Raw genomic sequence first — 20,373 nt, 5'->3', positions numbered from 1 at the left:
GGCACGTGTCTCAATTATTACACGCAGAGCTTAGTATTAGGTGGCAAAAATCTCTTCCAAATTCCTCTAATCTCCCAAATTAACATATTCCTTTAGATTAATGCGCAAACATCGGATTTTATGGGTACCTAGTGCCAAATGTACACGCACAAATCCGTAGACATGACAATTAGAAACTAATCGGGTCGGTTCGGGTTTTAACCCGGCTCCGGTGGACCCTTTTCCAACGGCCCTAACGTTCTGATCTCCTCCTCCTCCTCCTCCTAAAGCCTCCCCAAAACCCTAAAAGGTTCTTCAGACTGCTGAAACTCTCGCCTTCATCTCCTCCTTCTTCTTCTTCTACTTCCTCGCAATCACGATGGGCGAATCCGACGAGAAGGAAGCGCAGCGAGTCGAACCCCCGGCGCAGCGCGGCGGAGACGGAGGAGGGGACGCGGCGGCGGCGGAGGAGGAGGAGGAGCGCGGCTTCGAAGAGATCGGGCTCGACCCGCGCCTGGTCCGCGCCCTGTCGAAGAAGGGCGTCGAGAAGCCCACCCCGATCCAGCAAGTTGCCATCCCGCTGATCCTCGTGAGCCCTCCTAGCCCGAACACCCCGCTGTCTAGGCGAAGCCGAGGATTGCCGCGTCACTGTCTATTTGCTTGAACGTTGATTTAACGCGCGTCTTCTTTCTTTTTCTTTTGGCGGTTATAGGAGGGTAAGGATGTTGTCGCGAGGGCGAAGACCGGCTCCGGGAAGACTTTCGCTTACCTTCTTCCTCTGCTCCAGAAGCTGTTCGGCAATTCCGGGTCGAAGAGCAAAGTTGCGCCGAGCGCGTTCATTCTCGTTCCGACGAGGGAGCTGTCTCAGCAGGCAAGTCTCGGTTTTGGGGTTGAGGGTGCGGGCGAGCTTAAATTTTATAGCGTTTCGAGATACGTGCTGATTTGAGTCGTGAAACATCTGCAGGTCCGCGCGGAGGTCTTGTCCCTGATCGAGCTATGTCGAGTTCAGCTGAAAGCTGTGGAATTGACTGGTGGAGCTGATATGGTGGGTTCGATATCCTTCATTTGGGTTTGATATGGAGATTGCGGAGTGATGGATGGCTGTGAATTCTGATTTTGGGAACAATTGATGAATCTGTTTTATCGCTTGCAGCGAGCTGCATTGGCTGGATCACCTGATATTGTGGTCTCCACGCCTGGTTGCGTACGCAAATGTTTGTCATCTGGTGTACTTCAACCGGCATCCCTGAACGAATCACTTGAAATTCTTGTCCTTGATGAGGTGAGAATGTAGAGTTAAGCTGCGGGCTTCAATTTTTTTATAATTTTCTTATATACTGGGAAATGCATTTGACTGACAGAGAGGTCCTCCGACAATCTATGTGACATCTCTGTTCTAATTGTGTTCCTTTTGATTACGCTCACTCTATTTCTGATCTTGAGAACGAGGCATGTATCTCCTCATGTTTAAAGTTACAGGATATGGTGGGTAATATTTGCTTACCCGCTATCTTTTTCACTAGTTAAAACCATCTCGGTTCTGTTGATTTTCAGGCAGACCTCTTGCTTTCATATGGCTATGAGGAGGATCTAAGAGCTCTCAAAGCACATATTCCTAGACGTTGTCAGTGCCTTCTTATGTCAGCTACTTCGAGGTTTGTGTTTAGCACGTATGAAGACGAAGTAAATTTGAAGCCGAGTTCATATGAATTGTTTAGTGGAAGTACATGATAGTGTCAACCATTTTCTATGTAGTACATATTTACTACTTGTATCCTGTTGTTCGGATCTTTCTATTCCAAACCTTATGGTGGTCAGCTTATACCCTGCAGTGCCGATGTTGAGAAACTCAAGAAGCAGATATTGCACAACCCGTTCATACTGACTTTGCCAGAAGTTGGAGATGTTAAGGACGATATCATTCCTAAGAATGTTCAGCAATTTTGGGTAATTATTCTACTCTCCTGTATTACTGTTGGTTGGATGTTTCCTTTTTCAGAAGAAAGGTTTAAAATCTTACTACAATGTTGATCGCAAAGCATAGCACGTGTGGTGGCAGAGGTTTTAAAGTGCAATTCTTCCCCTCATAAATAACCCTATCGAGCCTCCCTTCCAAATGAAACAACCAAGATGGAGAAGAGGAAAAATTCCATTGCTGTTACTTATTTAAGAATTCGACTTATGATGAGGAGTCTCTTTTTCTCAATATAAAAGAAATGAAAGTGATATTTGGCAGCAATGGCAACTGAAATGTGAGGCTGCCATTTTTGAGATTTTCTCTAAGAATAATAAAGGCTTATTTTTTTTATTAGATAGAAGTAGAATAATGGCTCTATTTTTTCTTACAAGTTATGACCCTATTTTTGTGATGTTCATCGCTATAATTTATAGAAAATTTTGTTTTTGCACCGATCGATGCTAGGGTAGAAGCTTCTTCCTTTGATCCTTCTTTGAGAAAGTCATCGTCCTCTTGTTTTTTATTTTTTCGTTCTAGTTTGAATATTAAAAACACAGAGGATGTGTCGCACCAATTAAATGAGTAATTTTTAGTAATGACATCTCGTCTACAACTCCAATATCCTTCATGCAAAGATTAAGAAGAGGTACTTGTGGATGTCAATGAAATCATCAGTATATGCAGAGTGTGATTCAACTGTACTAAAGGAAATTTGGGGCTCAAAGTTGTAGTCCATAATATCCGGCAATACCTTTAGTTAACCTGATAAGATCACTCAATGTTCTATCAGTATATTCTCCTTTTTCCTTATGATGTAGAGTTGGTATGTGTTTGTCTTATACTTTTCACTTAATGATTGGCTATGGCTAGCGAAAGAGTTAATAAGAAGGATTCTTCAATTTCCCTGTCCTTCTTGTGGGTGATCTGGGAAGAGAGGAATGAGAGATTGAAGGCAGCGGAGTCATCCGCTTTTTGTTATTGAAATTAACGTTCTATACTTTTGTTGTAGCGGAAACATGCATGTGGATATAAATGCATTCATAGAAATTTAGAGTTTTTATATTCCGTGATTGAGCTCCTTTTTGTTTTCTTGACTTCTTTTAAATGGATTGCACTCCCTTGGTGCCCTATAGTAGATTTACTTTTACTTATCAAAAAGATAAAGCAAAAAGCTGACCCACTGCAATATGAATTATAATGCACAGTATGGTCCTGACATCCTGTTTGTGTCATTGATGTGGCAAGTATAAACCGAAACATCTTCATTGCATATAGAAAAATGAAGCCACTGAACAATTTATTTTGGGACCTGATCAAATGCTTTGTACTTGATTCTGCTTGACTTGTGATTGTGTACTGATGAACTTTAATCTTAATTTTGCTTTTAGATTTCATGCGCCGAGCATGATAAACTGCTGCACATCCTTGCCCTCTTAAAGCTGGAATTAGTGCAGAAGAAGGTTTTGATATTTATGAATACTATTGACATGGGTTTCAGATTGAAACTCTTTCTGGAGAAGGTATCTACTCATCTTATGTTAGCTATTATATTTTCTTCGTAGTTACTTAATTTGCAGGATGATCCTTTGGCATGGACATGTCAAACATATTTTAGGCCACCACTATAATACTTGATACTTTCTTATAGACTTGAATTGTTTAGCTTCCTTTTCTTTTAGGACTAAAAAGAGAGCATATAGTTATTTTTGTGATAAAAAACAGTATGTTTTAAATTAGCAATGAACGAGATAGTGCATAAATCTTTGGTCCATTTTTGTAATGCGAATTTAAATTGCTGTGAAACTGAAAAAATGAGGGATTTACGGAGTGACAATTATGTTGAATTCAAATTCGGAAGGTGAGAGATTTACTGATTATTGGCAGTAATTTTGTCGATAATAAATTGCGATTTTGTCCATCTCTACTTATTTACGGTCTTAGTTTAGTTTAAGTGTTGACATAGACTTACTCATGAAATCTTATAGTCGAAGTTGGAGGTAGTTTGCTTATTTATAGCAGAGACAAATAGAAAATATTTGCTAATGGGCCTGAGAATACCTCTTTTCCTTTTCTTCATCTGCATGTAGCTCAAGCCATCAGCAGCCCAATGAAAGAATATCACTATATTTCTATTGTGCATGTCTAATGGTTGATGATCGACATTGATGTTCATTAGATTACTAGCTTATTTTAGATTATTCTAAGTTAAGTACCTCTCTTAGTGAAATAGGTCGAGCTCATATTGATTTTTAAAACTAAAGTTTGGCTTTTAAGGGTCTGTTTGATGATATGGAGGAGAGGATAGTTGAGAGAAAATTTCAAATTTCCCTCCTCTCCTCCTCACAAAGATTTGATAACTGATCCTAGTTTTACACCCACCCGTCATTTTTCTCTCCCTCCCTTCCTTCCCAAACAGAGCATAAGTGTCATTGCCGGCCAGTCAGATTTTCTGCCAATTCTTGCAGATGTGTGCATATGTTGATGGCATTTTGCATCTGTTGGTAACTAAAAGATGCTCACGTCCAATCAAAAAACCGAGTTAACATATTTCTGAGACATTCAATGTGTGCACTCATTCATTGTGACAACCTTTTCTAGCATTTTAATTTACTGCATTTTGACAAAGCCGTGCTGTTACTTTCGTTTTGGTGCTTAAACTCCCAACAGTGAGATTCTTGGTTGCTGTTGATACCAATGTAATTGGCCATGCTTTCTTTTGTGGTGAATGAATCAACCATATTTAAAGAAAGGATTTTTTCGCTTACTCATTTTCATCTTCTCTTTGTAAGCATGTATCATCAGTCAAGTGTGCTTCAATAGCAACCTCAATAGTGGAGATTGTTTATTTCTGATTGCATTATGATGTTGGATATTGACAGTTCGGGGTCCGTTCTGCAGTTTTAAATGCGGAGCTGCCACAAAATTCCCGTCTTCATATGCTTGAGGTATGTAAGCACACTGGTTTTGAGTTACTTACAAAATTGAGGAAAATTTAACACATAAAATCAATTGTCCGAAATGGACCTGTTGGTGGTATGTTGTCTGCTTTGATGTTTACATAACCTTTGCGTTTCGCCTTGTACATTTTGTGTTGCTGCTTGTTTCAGGAATTCAATGCTGGGCTTTTTGATTACCTGATTGCAACTGATGATAGTGAAATAAAAGAAAAGGCAAAAGACAATGATGAGAACCAAGGGCAGCGAAAGAAATCTCGAAAGCATGCTAAGGCAAAATTGGACTCTGAATTTGGAGTAGTCAGGGGAATTGACTTCAAAAATGTTTATACGGTACATAATTTTTCAGCCTTTGGTTATTGTTTGTGTACTTGATGTTTTTGAGATTGAATTTTCTTGTAGATGAGCCTTTGGTTGATTTTAAATGAGGACATGGTTAAAGGAAGTATATCCGGATCTTGAAAGATGTTTGCTGAGAGTGCTTTCTAGAAATTGCTCTGAAGAACCAAAATCAGACCAATTTTGAGCTGCCTGTTAGGCACTGAAGATGGTCAAGAAATTTAGCAGAATAATATAGACAGGACCCTTTGTCTGAGATAAAAAAAGTAACTGAATCTCCTGATTAAACGGTTAGTCTTCAAACATTTGGAGTTCATGTAAGCAGTATCAATTCCTGCAATAATAGATATAATTGTCTTGCAGCTACAGCAAATCAGAAGGTCTATCTAGATCAAATAGGTTTAAGCTATAGGTAAAAGAGCCATTTAAAAGGAGAAAGCCAATTTTGTGAATGATGATAAGCTTATAAGTTCTGTTGGTTCTCTTATTTTCTTTTACTGCATGGTTTGTTGTGAAATTCACTCCTGATTTCCATGATTCTGGGAGCCTGATAATATAATTGGGACTATTTAGCCTATGATTTACATGTTGCTAAGCACTTTAACTGCTCTGCTATTTTAGTCCACTGTTAAGTGTCATTTCACTGAACATCAGATTCTTGCAGGTTATCAATTTTGAAATGCCTCTAAGTGTGGCAGGATATATACATCGCATTGGACGAACTGGAAGAGCATACAACACCGGGTCGGCTGTGTCCCTGGTGAGTATACCTGCCCTATAGAGAAGAGTTGAGAAGATGAATTGCAGACTTTCTATGCATTCAGAGGCAATTTTAGGAAACTACGCTGCTGGTTAGACCCATAAATCCGGAATCAGCCACTTGAGAACTTGAACTGGATCTGAATAGCGGCTTGCCTTGATTTGCCACTTGTCGACCTTAAAGCTGCTTGTTAATCCAAGCTTGCGTCTGATGGTTTGGGCTGCTAGGTGTTGATGGCCAGATTGGGCTGGTAGCCTGGTACATAGAAGTGGGAATAGTTGGCTGTTTTTTCAACTGCTAGAACTCCAATGGAACTGAAAATGCAACAATCGAAACAGAGTCAAACTGGGTTAGAATTCGAAATCAACCCAACTTGAATATGAAACGACCTAGATATGAGAGAGCGAACTAGAGGCGTAATGGATCATGAAACAACCAAATTTTTAATTCTGCTTTTGTTTTACTTTTGAATAGTTTTTTTAGTACAGTGGAGATTCAATTCTGATGTCTGGTTTTTCTGTTAGCTCTTCGAAACTATTGTTTGTAGTTTGTGCTTTGAAGCATTTTTTAGCTCTGCTTTTATCCATCTCTTCCTTTGTATGTAATGACCATATCTGTTATGGAATTAACTGTTTATTTGACAGGTTTCCCCTAAAGAGATGGATATTTTAGAAGAGATAAAATCCTTCTTAGGGGAGGATGAGAACAAAGAGTCGAATCTTCTTGTGCCATTTCCTTTGCTCACAAAGAATGCTGTTGAATCCTTGCGCTATAGAGCTGAGGTAATCTGACTTGATCTTTTTGTATAAATATGCTAGATTAGAATTATCTCTCTTGTCCGTGCTGTGTCTGAAACATGAGTACAAGATAGCATCAATCCTGATAATTTTTCCCTCACAAATTTAACAAAATAGTGATCGCCCATCTTTTCCGTGACATTATGGCAAAGATCACTCAAATGGTTTAACATTGAGAACGGGAAGGGAGAATATTTAACCATCTGTTGCTGTTATTCGTCTTTCTAGTTCTGACCCATGAAGATTCAATCACCCCTAGGAATTGTTTTTCCCAAAGCAGATTATATTTTCTATGTTCATGGTTGGGTTATGTCCTGTTGTTCCTATGTTAATTGCCTGGAGTATCGATAGTGTCCTTTACCAACACAAACTACTAGGTTTAAGGTCAAACATCTGAAGCATTTAGTTGTTAACATGGAGCAGGACGTTGCAAAGAGTGTGACAAAAGTTGCTGTTAGAGAATCACGGGCTCAGGACTTGAGGAATGAAATTCTGAACTCTGAGAAGTGAGTTACCAGCCATTTGCATTTCATTTTAGTGAATTTTCTCTGATCAGATGGGGTCTCTCTCTCTCTCTCTCTCTCTCTTGCGCGCGCGTTGCCATCTTCAAATAGTTTGAGATTTCCTCATGAAGGCACGGTTTCCCATTGTGCTGTTGCCCAACAGGTTGAAGGCTCATTTTGAAGCTAATCCTAAGGACTTAGGTAAGTAAAACAGTTGAAATTCAATTGGTTTCTGTATTCTGAGTTATCTGTTTATAATGTACTTTGTGATATAGAGCTGAGGTTGTACTTGAGCAGATCTGTTGAAGCACGATAAGGTTCTGAGCAAGAAGCCCCCTGCTCCTCATCTACGTGATGTGCCCGATTACTTATTGGATCCCACGACTCAGGAAGCAAGCAAGATGGTCAAGCTTGCTAGGGCTGCTATGGGAAGGTCCGACTCCGCAAATAAGCAGGGGACTAAGAGGAAATCTAGGAAAAGCAGAGATCCTCTCAAGACATTCACAGTCGAGGTACTTGTGGTCCCTTCTTCTGCCCTAGATAAACTATATGAATGAATGAATAGATAAGTTTGTGAATTCACTTTGGAACAAGCGGTTTACCTGGTAATTAACCAGTACCAAGACCCTGCGAGTGGTCTTGGGTCCGAATCCTACCTTCTCTCTACTTGCTATTTTGTAAAAAAAAATAAGCAGAAGAAAAACAAAGAAAGCACATGACTACCTTCTTTTGTTCTGTTGGTTTGTTTCTAGGAAATTTTACCATGGATGGATTCAAGAAAACAATAAAATGATGTCATAATCCTGCAAATTTCAGGAAGTTCAAAATTCTTTATGCGACTTCTTGCATGCCTAGTAATGAGCTGGGATTTAGCTTTTTAATTGTCTACGACGGTCAGGGAAGAATATTCATGGGATGGTTATTGATAAATATGTTTTGATTTGGTCTCAGGCACCAAAAAGGGCTCAAAAAGGTGGGAAGAAGGTAAATCAAAGAGATGGCGATCATAATCGCAAAAGCAAGAAGAGAAAATCTGTCGACTAGCTAATTTATGCAGCTATCCATGTCCCTCTTTTTCTTTTCTTTTTGGGATCTGTAAGCCCACGATTTTGTATCGACACGCTTATGCATCTTCTGTGTTCAATTTTGAGCTACCTAAAGGTCGTCGGTGTCGATATTTTCTCTCATCGATAGGTTTTCCATTTCTAACTATTGAATATTTCGACCTGCCAAAGCAGTTGCTTCCTCATATTGCAAGTGCAGAAAGTGTTCTGTACTCAACATGGATTCTTTGCCTTTTCTTTTTCTGCCATAAAACTTTAACTGAATTCTAATAAAGTAAGCTCTATAATGTAATCCATGGGATGCGACTTGTACTCGAAATGCTAGCTGTTCTTTATGATATGAATCAAAGGAAAAGCTATCCTTTAGCGTTTTAGCTTTTGTTGGTAAAACTTTGCACTCCCAAAGCAGAGCGCCTGAGCCGTTTGCTATTACCGACAAATCACTACTTTATAGCGTCGGACTAACAAAGGTAAAATGGCATTAGGGGTAGCTATGCTCTTACTGAAAAATGAAAATCGTTATACTTTTTCTTTGGTTCATAAATGTCCCTATACGGTATAATGGTTCATCTATGTTAAATTTGGCCGTCGGATTGCTAAGATGGCCACTTTGAAAATTAATGTAACGATTTCTATATGCACATACAATGTTGACGTGGCTTACATGGTGCCATGTAAGCATCGCATCATCAATTTAAAAGATAAATAATAAGTGAAAATGGAGACTCCTTAGTTGTCCCAAGACCGCCTTGGGGTGGCCGCCCGAGGAGGGCAACCACCTCACAGTGGTGGTCGCGCAGCTTTCAGATCTTCATCTAGAAGGCCGGCCCTTGACCACTTGCAAGGTGGTTGTCGCTCGCTTCCGATCATATCCGAGATTCGAGAGCCACATGACCATAAACGATGGTGACCAGTCACACACTCATAGATCCAGATCTGAGACGGTTTAGCGGGAGATGACACAGGGCGGGCTAATGTCACATGGGATGACGGCTTTCATTGTTGGATGGGGGGTCGCCGTGGCACGGAACCACGGGTTCACCAAATTTCATACTCTCCTGGTCGAACCCAATTCATCAGATCGAAATCTGGCCAGTTTCCAGATTGAACCGGGTACATTTCAAGAGCACAAAAAAACGTGGTTCTGGTCAAACGGCAACATCTAGGGGGGGTGGGGGGCAACAAGAGTCAACGAGGATAGTGGGCGAAAAAATCTCTGCTCCGGGTCTCCCGGTGCACCACCGAGACCGCCACCGCCCGCGGCAATGACCCAACTGCCCCTGCCCCTGCCCCTCCCCTCCCCTCCCCTTTCCCAATCACAGTCCGCCAGTTGGGCCTCGCCGACACACAAAACGAGTTGGTTCGCAATTCGCAATTTTTTAGCCTTGCACTTTTTCGAAGGGAAAAAAAAAATGGCCGCGCGTTTTTGCTCTCCACGCGCAAAAAACACCAACATCAATCCAACCGAAAAAGGGAGGAGAAAAAAAAAACCAACAGAAATAAAAGAAAAAGAAAAAGGGGAAAATCTCCGGCTTCGTATATTTCCACTTTTTTGGCCCCCAAAAAAAAAAAGAAAATTTCTGCCGGTAGCAATTATATCTCCTTTTGCTCTCTCCCCCTCCCTCCCTCGCTGTGCGAGCGCGCATTTCCCAGATCCAATCTCACGCCCCCCCCCATTGTCATCGTCGTCATCGTCCTTCCTCCTCCTCCTCAAAAGTTGCCCTTTCTAGACGACCCCCCCTCTCCAATGCGGTGTTCTCGCGCTTGATCTCTCCCGAGGTGATTCCTCCTCCTCTTCTTCTTCTTCTTCTTCTTCCCAATTTGATACCCATTCCCTGTCTCCCTGTGTCTTATCTGGGTATGTTTGTGATATGGCGCGATGGTTCCTCGTTTGGCAATGAAGGTGATGTGGGGTCCCGATTTTGCCGCATTGGGCTCTGCGGCTTCCTGGGTTTTCCGTGCTTTGTCGAAATTACGGTCGATGAGTTCGCGCGTGCTTCAGTTTCTGCTTTTTGTTTTGTTGTCTGCATTGCTCTCTCTCTCTCTCTCTCTCTCTCTCTCTCTCTCTCTGTTCGAGTTCTTCGGGTAGCGAGGTTCGATGGGATCTTCCTTGCGGACAAGTCCAGATCCGATGTGCACGTTACTGCTCGTTTTCTTGTTACTCGGTTTTTTGTAATTTGTCGGCCCGCGGCCTCGTATGATTGTCGGGCTCGAGTCAAGTTTCCTTTTTTATTTGAGTGGTGTCGTCGATGCATGTTAGCTTCAGATGTGCGTAGCCAGATTGAGCCCTGCGCATTGAATTCACTCGATCCTTGTTACCCTCGATTTGATGGAGAAAAAAGCTATATACGTGTGATGTTTTTCACTGGTGTAACATGACCATCACTCGCGTCCTTTGACACTAGATTGAAGTGCATACTCTTTTTTTATTGATTGATGTGCATTAATCTGACGCTCTCTTATTCTATGAGCTGTTGCTTTTTTGCTGCCTTCTTTTCCCATCTTGGTAGACAAATTCTTACTTTCTCGGCTCTTCGTTACTCTCTTAGATTGTGCTAGCCAGGGTCAAGGCCTGTAAATCGTGTAACCAACCATGTCGAGGAGGCAAGTGGGCTCTACGCGTAGGTTTGTGGATACTGGAAGCTTCCCATTCGCGGGATCTTTACATTCAAAGTCCCGGTCTTCCCCGCTGTTGTCCATTGGCCTAATTCTTGTGGTACTTCCCAATACTATGTTTGTACTCTACAGCTGTGAGATGATGGCCTCCTGATTTGTGTGCTGGCCAGTTTTACTTTCTGACGAGTAACATTCTAATTTCCTTTGCATGCTTACTCTACCAGGGAGCAGCACTGCTCATTTGCCTTGCTTATGGTGGCTCAGGTTTGTTTTTGGATTTGATTACAATACTTGTACCATACTTTTTGCCTTGATGATTTAGATAAAACATAAACTGAGTCTTCACTGCATTGATTTAATTTTACTGAAGCCATGATGAGCATAGTGAAGGCTTGAGTAATGCTTTTTCTGTCTACAGTAGTTCTTCTCGCTATCTTTTATACTGGCATTGATAAGGTGGTTTTTCATGCCACAGGCATATTTGGAGGTAACAAAAATGCAGTTAGCAAGGTTGAAGGTAAAGTTGCCGTTCTTTTCATGTACCATTATAAGATTCTGTTTTTCAAGCAGTGTCTTCCTTTAGTTGCTTTCTCGTTGGAAAGGATACAAGACTTCGTCTGCAATGAGACTCAACCATTGAACATTATCTAGTCTCATTCCTGTTTATGTTGTGTTTAAGCCTTTGCTGTGTCTATTGGATATAGGTCGCGTCTACATCTCTGTCCCCAGAATAGATTAGAACCAGATTAAATAGTATTATACATTTCAGTAAACATACACGAATGATGGCCGAATGGAGATAGAAACTGTTGACACGAAAGTTTCTATTGGGTCTGCTTATTGTTATTGTTTGAGTAAGCGTTCTTAGTTTTCAACTCATGGTTTGGATTTTTATTCTTCTCAGGTGACTTCTTGTGTACATCGGAAGTACAGAGAGCCATTCCTCTTCTGAAGAAAGCATATGGTGACAGTATGCGAAAGGTTTTGCATGTGGGTCCTGATACTTGTTCAGTGGTTTCTAAACTGTTTCAAGAAGAAGAAACTGAAGCCTGGGGTGTGGAACCATATGATATAGAAGATGCTGATGCAAGCTGCAAAGGCCTTGTTCGTAAGGGCCTCGTACGTGTTGCTGATATTAAGTTTCCTCTTCCATACAGGCCAAAGTCTTTTTCCCTTGTAGTTGTATCGGATGCTCTGGACTATTTATCTCCAAAGTATTTGAACAAGACTCTTCCCGACTTGGCAAGGGTTTCGGCTGATGGTATAGTAGTTTTTACAGGTAACTGCTTCAATAGTTTATTTTGGTTCGCTAGCTAATAACATTCTCCAACCTTAATATGTAGTCATTGAGTCCTCCTTGTACTAATTTTGTAGTTGATAAATGTTTGTAATCATGTCCTTTTGTGAATTTAGAACGATCAATTTTACTTGTCCCACGGGGATACATGTAACAATAGACTGGTCTTGCTTGCTCCGTTAATTTTCCATTGTAATTATATGCTCTTGGTATTAGGTTTCCCTGGTCGACAAAGAGCTAAAGTCGCAGAATTGTCTAAATTTGGACGACCGGTAAGTAGCTGTCTCTTCCTTAAATAATGCCAATCCTGATTGTTCAATTTTGCCGGCGGACACATCCTATCATTTTGTTCCATCCAACTTAAAATTCTTAAATCAGTTCTTGTGTTCTTCTCAAACGCTGGGAAGAAAAAAATGGCTCCTTTTATTACTTCTCAGACTCTGAGTTCTCACAGCTTCATTATAATGTAAAGCTTTAATTGAGGTGCTTAACAAGGTTATCTGGATAAGTTACCTGATTTGTATCGATACGAACTATAGTTATTGAAAGGGGCAGCTGCCTATAGTGCAGTCAATTGATGTCATTTTGTTTGTTTGAGAGAATGCCAGAATGATGGAGTTGGAATGTGCAGTTCAATGTATCTGTAAAAATCCAACTTAAGGGGAAATTATATTCGCACTATTTTGACCCTTATGGAACTAGCATGATCCCATAAGGGTACCCATGAGACTCATGGATTGGGTGTAGTCGCGACTTGAGCCCATATTAGCTGCGTGCATGCAATAAGTCTTCTGCATTTGGTCTCTTCACTTCTGTCTAGTTAGCATACAGTAAATAAGTACTGATTAAAGCAGGTTCGGTAGAACAATCTAGCGGCAGCATACATAAGGGTAGGTCGGAGAACTTGTGGGACATATAAAATTGGTGAAATGAGCATGGTAGGATGTAGAGACTGTAAGCTAGGTTTAAATTCTGAAATTTGAAATTACTAAAAGTGGATGGATTGATGACATAGGTCATGGTAGTCATACCCTTTTTTTTGGTCAAAGTAGTAGTAATACCTCAACTGCAAGAAAAGTGCATTAGAAGTCCTAAAACTAAAATTCAATCAAGCTCTTTCAATAGACAATATAAAAAATAGTTTACGTGGCACTCAAAAAATGCCTACGATAGTGGTTCTTTTACTTGTCTGTTGGAAAGCATGATGGAAGCCAACATAGATTTATAGAAAATGTTGTTTTTAATAGTTTGTTTGGCTGATAATTTGTATCTACAAGCTTTAGTTATACTTTGAAGAGCTTTTAGGACCTGTGTTGTACGTTCTTCAACTGGTTTTTCCAGGTTGAAAAGTTTCTCTTTATAATGAAGTGTAATAGTAGATATGAAAGTGGTAGTATAATATTTAAAAAAATGCTAAATATTAACAGTTGCCTTTACATGTCAATCTATTTGTACATAATCTGTTCTTCAGAATTTTTACGTATTATTAAATTCAATGGCTAAAATAGTAATAATTAGTAAATAATATTTGACAAGTAAACGAAAGTGGCTGACTATTAAAAGATATGAGGAAGAAGGTACAGAAGTTAATTGATTATAGTTAACATTATAGCTTATAGATGCTAACAAAGGAATCAGGACGTTTTTAAGCTTCTTATAGTTTATTTGAACCTTTGTCTTAATAGTACCATAAATGCTGCTTGTATGTCTATGTCGGAGAATATATTCATTGATCAGTTAATTTCCAATCGTATATTCTAGAGGATGCAAATGTAATAAGGGGGAAACCTGAGTATGGCCTTTGTAGATTTCCATATTGACTGATTACTCATGAGCACCACATACCTGGTAGAGTATGGGTTGCATCCCCAGTTTCAGTGCGGCGTGGTTTAGGATGAACTTGTCTCCAGGCCAGACCCAAAAATTTGGAGTCGGCTCTTTCCATGTCTTGTCAATGAACAAAACTTAGGTGCTAAGTTGCTGCACAAGCAATGCAGTTACCTTGGTTATTCAAGCATTGCGTTTCTCGTAAAGATAAATTCACAGGGGATTACTTTCTATTGTTTTTGTTGAATCAGAGAAATGCTTCAACTTATTTTATTAAAAGCATTGTCCTTTGATCACATAAAAAATGTGCCAATTTAGCTAATGACGGTTCTTATTCGTTTAGGCAAAAATGCGGAGCTCGTCCTGGTGGATACGCTTCTTCATGCAGATGAGCTTGGAAGAGAACGAAAGTGCGGGTAAGAAGTTTGAGCAAGCGGCTTCCAAGAAGTCATACGAGCCGAACTGCCAAATTTTTCACCTGAAATCATATCACTGATTTTGCAACATCATCAGAGCAGCCTGTCGACTATAAAGTTGCCTCTCTGTTCCCGGATTAAACAAGTCACTCTTTGGTTTATCGATTTAGCGGTATAGATGAATTCATGTAACTTGATGCTCTGTTCCTTTAGCACAACCCCTCTTTATCTTTATAGTGATTAATTCATTCATCATATTCACTTCACAGTACGTCCGTGTATTTCACTATTCGATTTCAAATGATATGATTTTGTTCCACTTTCATATTTCTTGCATTTTCTAGTCATTCCTTCTTCCTCAAAAGATGATACCCAACACAATTGAGCAATTCAAGCCTTTGTTGTCTTCCTTGACCGAATCTTTGAGCTTAGATCACCGTGAATTGTATACATCCATTTTTACTCCAAATCTCATACTTTTAAAACTTGGCAGATAGCGGGATTCCATTGATTTGACATATTAGTATCTTCCAAGGTTGTGTAGGTAAGATCTTACCTTTGAGATTGGTTTTAGGGAGTTCTCGTGAATGAGCGCTCATATCATGGATGTCGTGAAAAATCCTTCTTCCTTTTTTCTCATAACTAGTTCAAGATCAAGATTGACGTTTGCTAGGAGAAAGGTCAGTGATTTCTCAATTTTATATTTAGTTGTTTTCCTTACAAATTAGTACTACATAGCTTGAGATTGACAACGACAAACGAAAATGAGCGAAAGAGCGAAGATCTAATTTGTACACCTATCGAAGATTTTGAGGAATTTCCTATAGTCATACTGATTTTCGTGCACTCGTGTGTGATTATTTTCATTTTTTTTGTATAATATCATAATGAAATCAGTAGTAAGATTAATAGATCTTATCAGATGGAGAAATGAAATATTTAACATCATTTTCTTGCCTGACCACTATGCGGATCCTTATATATAACAAACATTGAACGAACATTTTGCTCTCTTTAAAATAATTTAAGACAAAAATTTAGGATCGCGCTAAATTCACCCTATTTTGGCTCCATAATGAAAAATTACAAGTATCCAAACTCCTCTCCTCACAGCTCTTGGATGCTTGCTTTTTGGGCTGCGATCCCATCTCTCCCCTTGCGGGTTTTATCTTGCACTACTATGTTTGTTGGGATCGAGACCGTTCGAGGTAGGCCGTCGGATTGGCCTCGACCGGAGGTGGGGAGCGTGTTTCGCCAGAAATGTTGCCGCGACGAAATATAATTCACCGAAAGTCGTTCTTCGGTTCTTAATGAGAGGAGACCGGGTTCCGTGGCGATTCCAGATAGGAAATATCGAGGCGGACAAGGAAAAATTGCGAACTTTTACTTCGAACCGAACTGTACGTACAAACCATGCCGAAATTTAATCGACGACAAAGCTTGAAAATACAGCCACACAAGTACACAAAGATGTAATGCCGGAATTTAATCGACGACGCAACACTCGAGATAGAGATACATGCCGGAATTTAATCGACAACGCGAATCAAAAAGCTACAACTAAGGAAAAGTAAAGTGCGGTATAGGAAATTAAAGATAATTGAAAGATAACATGTTGATTGATTTGTCGGGAGGGTCTCCGGTAAATGGTTGATGATATTTATAATGGTTGTGTGGTAACTGCTCCTTAGCGATTTTCAATGGTTGTGCCCATGTTCTTCCATTCCGAAAATCTTGTCTTCATGTCTATGTGACGCCATGATCCTACTTTCAAGATAACTGTCCCATGATCTTGTCTACAAGTGATAACTGCCTCATGATCATGCTTCCAAGCAACTGTTCCCTCAAAATATACATGTATGCTCCTTAGTGGTTTCCAACATTTGCGTTGAGTCCACTACCTTGACGATTTATTCGACTCCACTACGTTGGTGGTTGCTTCGACCCCACTATGGTGATGGTTACTTCTTCGATAGTTGTATCTGAGATTGATTCCTTCAAGTTGGCCATTCTTCATTGAAGTGTCTGTCAATTTTCGCACCCTGACCAGTCGCGACCGTCGACTTCCTTTTAATGTCGATAGCTCTACAGAAATTTTCTAAGAAAACTCAAAACATAAAAGTTGTAGATCCAGGAGTCTTCATTCTTTTGGCTTTGGAAGCAAGTCAATCCGATCTGTCTCGACAAAGTTATGACCATTTTCCCGAACTAGCGCAGAACTGAAATTTCCGCATCCTGACCGTCGCAACCGTCGACTGCCTTTTAACGTCGACATCTCTACAGTGATTTTCTGAGAAAACTCAAAACATAAAAGTTGTAGATCCAGGAGTCTTCGTTCTTTTGGCTTTAGACCCAGATCAATCCAATCTGTCTCGACGAAGTTATGACCATTTTCCCGAGCTAGCGCAGAACTGAAATTTCCGCATCCTGACTGTCGACTTCCTTTTAACGTCGATAGCTCTACAGTGATTTTATGAGAAAACTCAAAACATAAAAGTTGTAGATCCAGAAATCCTCGTTCTTTTGGCTTTGACCCAGGTCAATCCGATCTGTCTCGACGAAGTTATGACCATTTTCCTAAACTAGCGCAGAATTGAAATTTTCTCGACGAAGTTATGACTAGTCTTGTCAATAATACCAAAAAATTGGTCATCTTTGGGTGTAAACATATACACATGAACGTTGCCTCAAGTCTCTGCCATGTGTCCCTTGATGATCTTTGGTACAAACACTCATCGATCATGACTGAACCATGTCAACAAGTTGTCCATTTTTTGGAGTAAACATATGCCCCCTTTAAAAGAATGGAATGATTCATAGATCATTCGATTCTTTTAAATTAGGTAAGCAAGAGTCATCATATGCCCCCTTGTCATCGGCAAATATGATTTATTTTTTTTCGCCGAATTTTATATTCTCATATGGCTCATATTTTTTCCTCGAAAGACACGTCTTGAGTAAAGTCTTCATGTGGCCCTTTATCTCCGTCCTTAAGTAATTGCTCATATTTAGACACTCTCGTTGCCAATTGGAATAAATCGGCAAAATTTTGACATGCAAATTTTTCTCTAAAATTGAAGTTCAATCCATTGAAAGCCAAATTTGTAAATTCTTTCTCTAGGACTGAAGTAAGGCATCTATTTCTAGCCATCTTGAACCTGAAAATGAAGTGCTCGACTGATTCATAATTATATTGCTTAATATCAGCCAAATCAGCAATAGACACATTGGGAACTAACCTGTAGAACTGGCTATGGAATTTTGTCTCCATTTGCTCCCAAGAATGTATAGAATTAGCCGGTAAAAATGTATACCATGTAAAGGCTGTCTTAGATAATGACAAGGGAAATAGCCTTAACTTCCAACAATGAGCATGAGATGCATCACCACATTGTGCATCGAACTGACTAACATGCTTCACTGTCGATTGATCATCTTCGCCAGAAAAAAGGTTGAAATGAGGAATTTCAAAACCTCTTGTATATGGTACCACGTCCATCCACTTTGGATATGGTTTTCTGTATACGGCTCTCATATTTACCGGATCATATTCCATGTGCTGCATCACTTGGTCTAGTATTACCTCGACCTATTGAGGATCTTGACTAGGGATCACTTCAGTAGGATTATCCGAACTCGCCTGGACTTGAATTGAACGGCTTGATGTTCCAAGCCCGTGCATGACCTCTTGGAAGGTGTTGACAATTATGGGCTTGATTACGTCAATGACGCATTTTATCATGTAAATAGTTGTTTCCTTCTTGTGTTCGTCAAGAATCCTCCTCATAATAGCCAACATTACAAGACTCGGCTCTAATTGCATTCTCTACTCATCGGTGAGTTGTCTCGGGATGTCGACTTCTCCACCTTGCTCTTGTTCTGCCACCAGTTGTGCAGTCGATGACTCGGAACATCCCACTTTGTCATTTTCATGTTGTGGTGACGAGTTGTTACCACGAGTATTATCGGAATCAAGTTGTTTCCTTGCTCTCACCATCGTATCTCCTCAAATCAACCACAATGGTCTTACCGGGCGTGCCAAAATTATGTTTCGCCGGAAATGCTCCCGCGACGAAATATAATTCACCGAAAGTCGTTCTTCAATTCTTAATGAGAGGAGACCGGGTTCTGTGGCGACTCCGAATAGGAAATATCGAGGCGGACAAGGAAAAACTGCGAAATTTTACTTCGAACTTCGAACTGGACTGTACGTACAAACCGTGCTGGAATTTAATCAACGACAAAGCTTGAAAATACAGTCACACAAATACACAAAGATGTAACGCTGGAATTTAATAGACGACGCAACACCCGAGATAGAGATACACGTCGGAATTTAATTGACGACGCGAATCTAAAAGCTACAGCTAAGGAAAAGTAAAGTGCGGTACAGGAAATGTAAGATAATTGAAAGATAACATGTTGATTTATTTGTCGGGGGGGGGGGGGGGGTCTCCAGTAGATGGTTGATGATATTTATAATGGTTGTGTGGTAACTGCTCCTTAGCGGTTTTCAACGGTTGTGCTCATGTTCTTCCATTCCGAAAATCTTGTCTTCATGTCCATGTGATGCTATGATCCTGCTTTTAAGATAACTGTCTTATGATCTTGTCTACAAGTGATAACTGCCTCATGATCATGCTTCCAAGTAACTGTTCCCTCAAAATATACATGTATGCTCCTTAGTGGTTTCCAATAGTTGCGTTGAGTCCACTACCTTGACGATTTATTCGACTCCACTATGTTGGTGGTTGCTTCGACCCCACTATGTTGATGGTTACTTCTTTGATAGTTGTATCCGATATTGATTCCTTCAAGTTAGCCATTCTTCACTGAAGTGTCTATCAATTTCCGCACCCTGACCAGTCGCGACTGTCGACTTCCTTTTAATGTCGACAGCTCTACAGTGATTTATTGAGAAAACTCAAAACATAAAAGTTGTAGATCCAGGAGTCTTCGTTCTTTTGGCTTTGGAATCAGGTCAATCCGATTTGTCTCGACAAAGTTATGACCATTTTCCCGAACTAGCGCAGAACTGAAATTTCCGCATCCTGACCGTCGACTTCCTTTTAACATCGACATCTCTACAGTGATTTTATGAGAAAACTCAAAACATAAAAGTTGTAGATCCAGGAGTCTTCGTTCTTTTGGCATTGGAATCAGGTCAATCCGATCTGTCTCGACAAAGTTATGACCATTTTCCCGAACTAGCGCAGAACTGAAATTTCCGCATCCTGACCGTCGACTTCCTTTTAACATCGACATCTCTACAGTGATTTTCTGAGAAAACTCAAAACATAAAAGTTGTAGATCCAGGAGTCTTCGTTCTTTTGGCTTTAGAATCAGGTCAATCCGATCTGTCTCGACAAAGTTATGACCATTTTCCCGAACTAGCGCAGAACTGAAATTTCCGCATCCTGACCGTCGACTTCCTTTTAACATCGACATCTCTACAGTGATTTTCTGAGAAAACTCAAAGCATAAAAGTTGTAGATCCAGGAGTCTTCGTTCTTTTGGATTTAGATCTAGGTCAATCCGATCTGTCTCGACGAAGTTATGACCATTTTCCCGAGCTAACGCAGAACTGAAATTTCCGCATCCTAACCGTCACTACCGTCGACTTCCTTTTAATGTCGACAGGTCTACAGTGATTTTCTGAGAAAACTCAAAACATAAAAGTTGTAGATCCAGGAGTCCTCGTTCTTTTGGCTTTGGACCCAGGTCAATCCGATTTGTCTCGACGAAGTTATGACCATTTTCCCAAACTAGCGCAGAACCGAAATTTTCTCGACGAAGTTATGACCAGTCTTGTCAATAATACCAAAAAATTGGTTATCTTTGGGTGTAAACATATACACATGACA

The 20,373-nt window shown here is 40.2% G+C and overlaps 2 protein-coding genes and 1 long non-coding RNA gene across 3 annotated transcripts; 2 read left to right on the top strand and 1 right to left on the bottom strand.

Moving 5' to 3' along the window:
• The first annotated feature begins 260 nt into the window (after positions 1–260).
• LOC115685196 (DEAD-box ATP-dependent RNA helicase 16) lies at positions 261–8,568 on the top strand. Its single transcript, XM_056319901.1, has 15 exons — positions 261–568; positions 692–842; positions 936–1,024; positions 1,133–1,261; positions 1,534–1,634; positions 1,812–1,926; positions 3,325–3,456; positions 4,816–4,881; positions 5,044–5,223; positions 5,894–5,989; positions 6,634–6,771; positions 7,210–7,292; positions 7,453–7,490; positions 7,587–7,801; positions 8,241–8,568. The coding sequence occupies exons 1-15, from the start codon at positions 359–361 to the stop codon at positions 8,331–8,333; spliced, it is 1,836 nt and encodes a 611-aa protein (XP_056175876.1). The 5' UTR covers positions 261–358; the 3' UTR covers positions 8,334–8,568.
• Positions 635–1,073, bottom strand: LOC130140475 (uncharacterized). Its single transcript, XR_008818457.1, has 2 exons — positions 936–1,073; positions 635–842 (listed from the first exon to the last, which is right to left on the bottom strand). It is a non-coding gene; the product is annotated as an uncharacterized LOC130140475 (long non-coding RNA).
• A 1,990-nt stretch (positions 8,569–10,558) lies between the features above and the next one.
• On the top strand, positions 10,559–14,828 carry LOC115685197 (probable pectin methylesterase CGR2). Its single transcript, XM_030610222.2, has 6 exons — positions 10,559–11,069; positions 11,194–11,233; positions 11,445–11,486; positions 11,874–12,248; positions 12,483–12,538; positions 14,437–14,828. The coding sequence occupies exons 1-6, from the start codon at positions 10,947–10,949 to the stop codon at positions 14,587–14,589; spliced, it is 789 nt and encodes a 262-aa protein (XP_030466082.1). The 5' UTR covers positions 10,559–10,946; the 3' UTR covers positions 14,590–14,828.
• The last annotated feature ends 5,545 nt before the right edge of the window (positions 14,829–20,373 follow it).

This window comes from Syzygium oleosum, unplaced genomic scaffold, assembly GCF_021117445.2.
Source record: "Syzygium oleosum isolate NSW1041296 unplaced genomic scaffold, Sole_v2.1 Sole_v2.01, whole genome shotgun sequence".
In the NCBI taxonomy this organism is placed as follows: Eukaryota; Viridiplantae; Streptophyta; class Magnoliopsida; order Myrtales; family Myrtaceae; genus Syzygium; species Syzygium oleosum.
The sequence above is the reverse complement of the archived record's forward strand: the minus strand, read 5'-3'. Positions and strand labels throughout refer to the sequence as shown.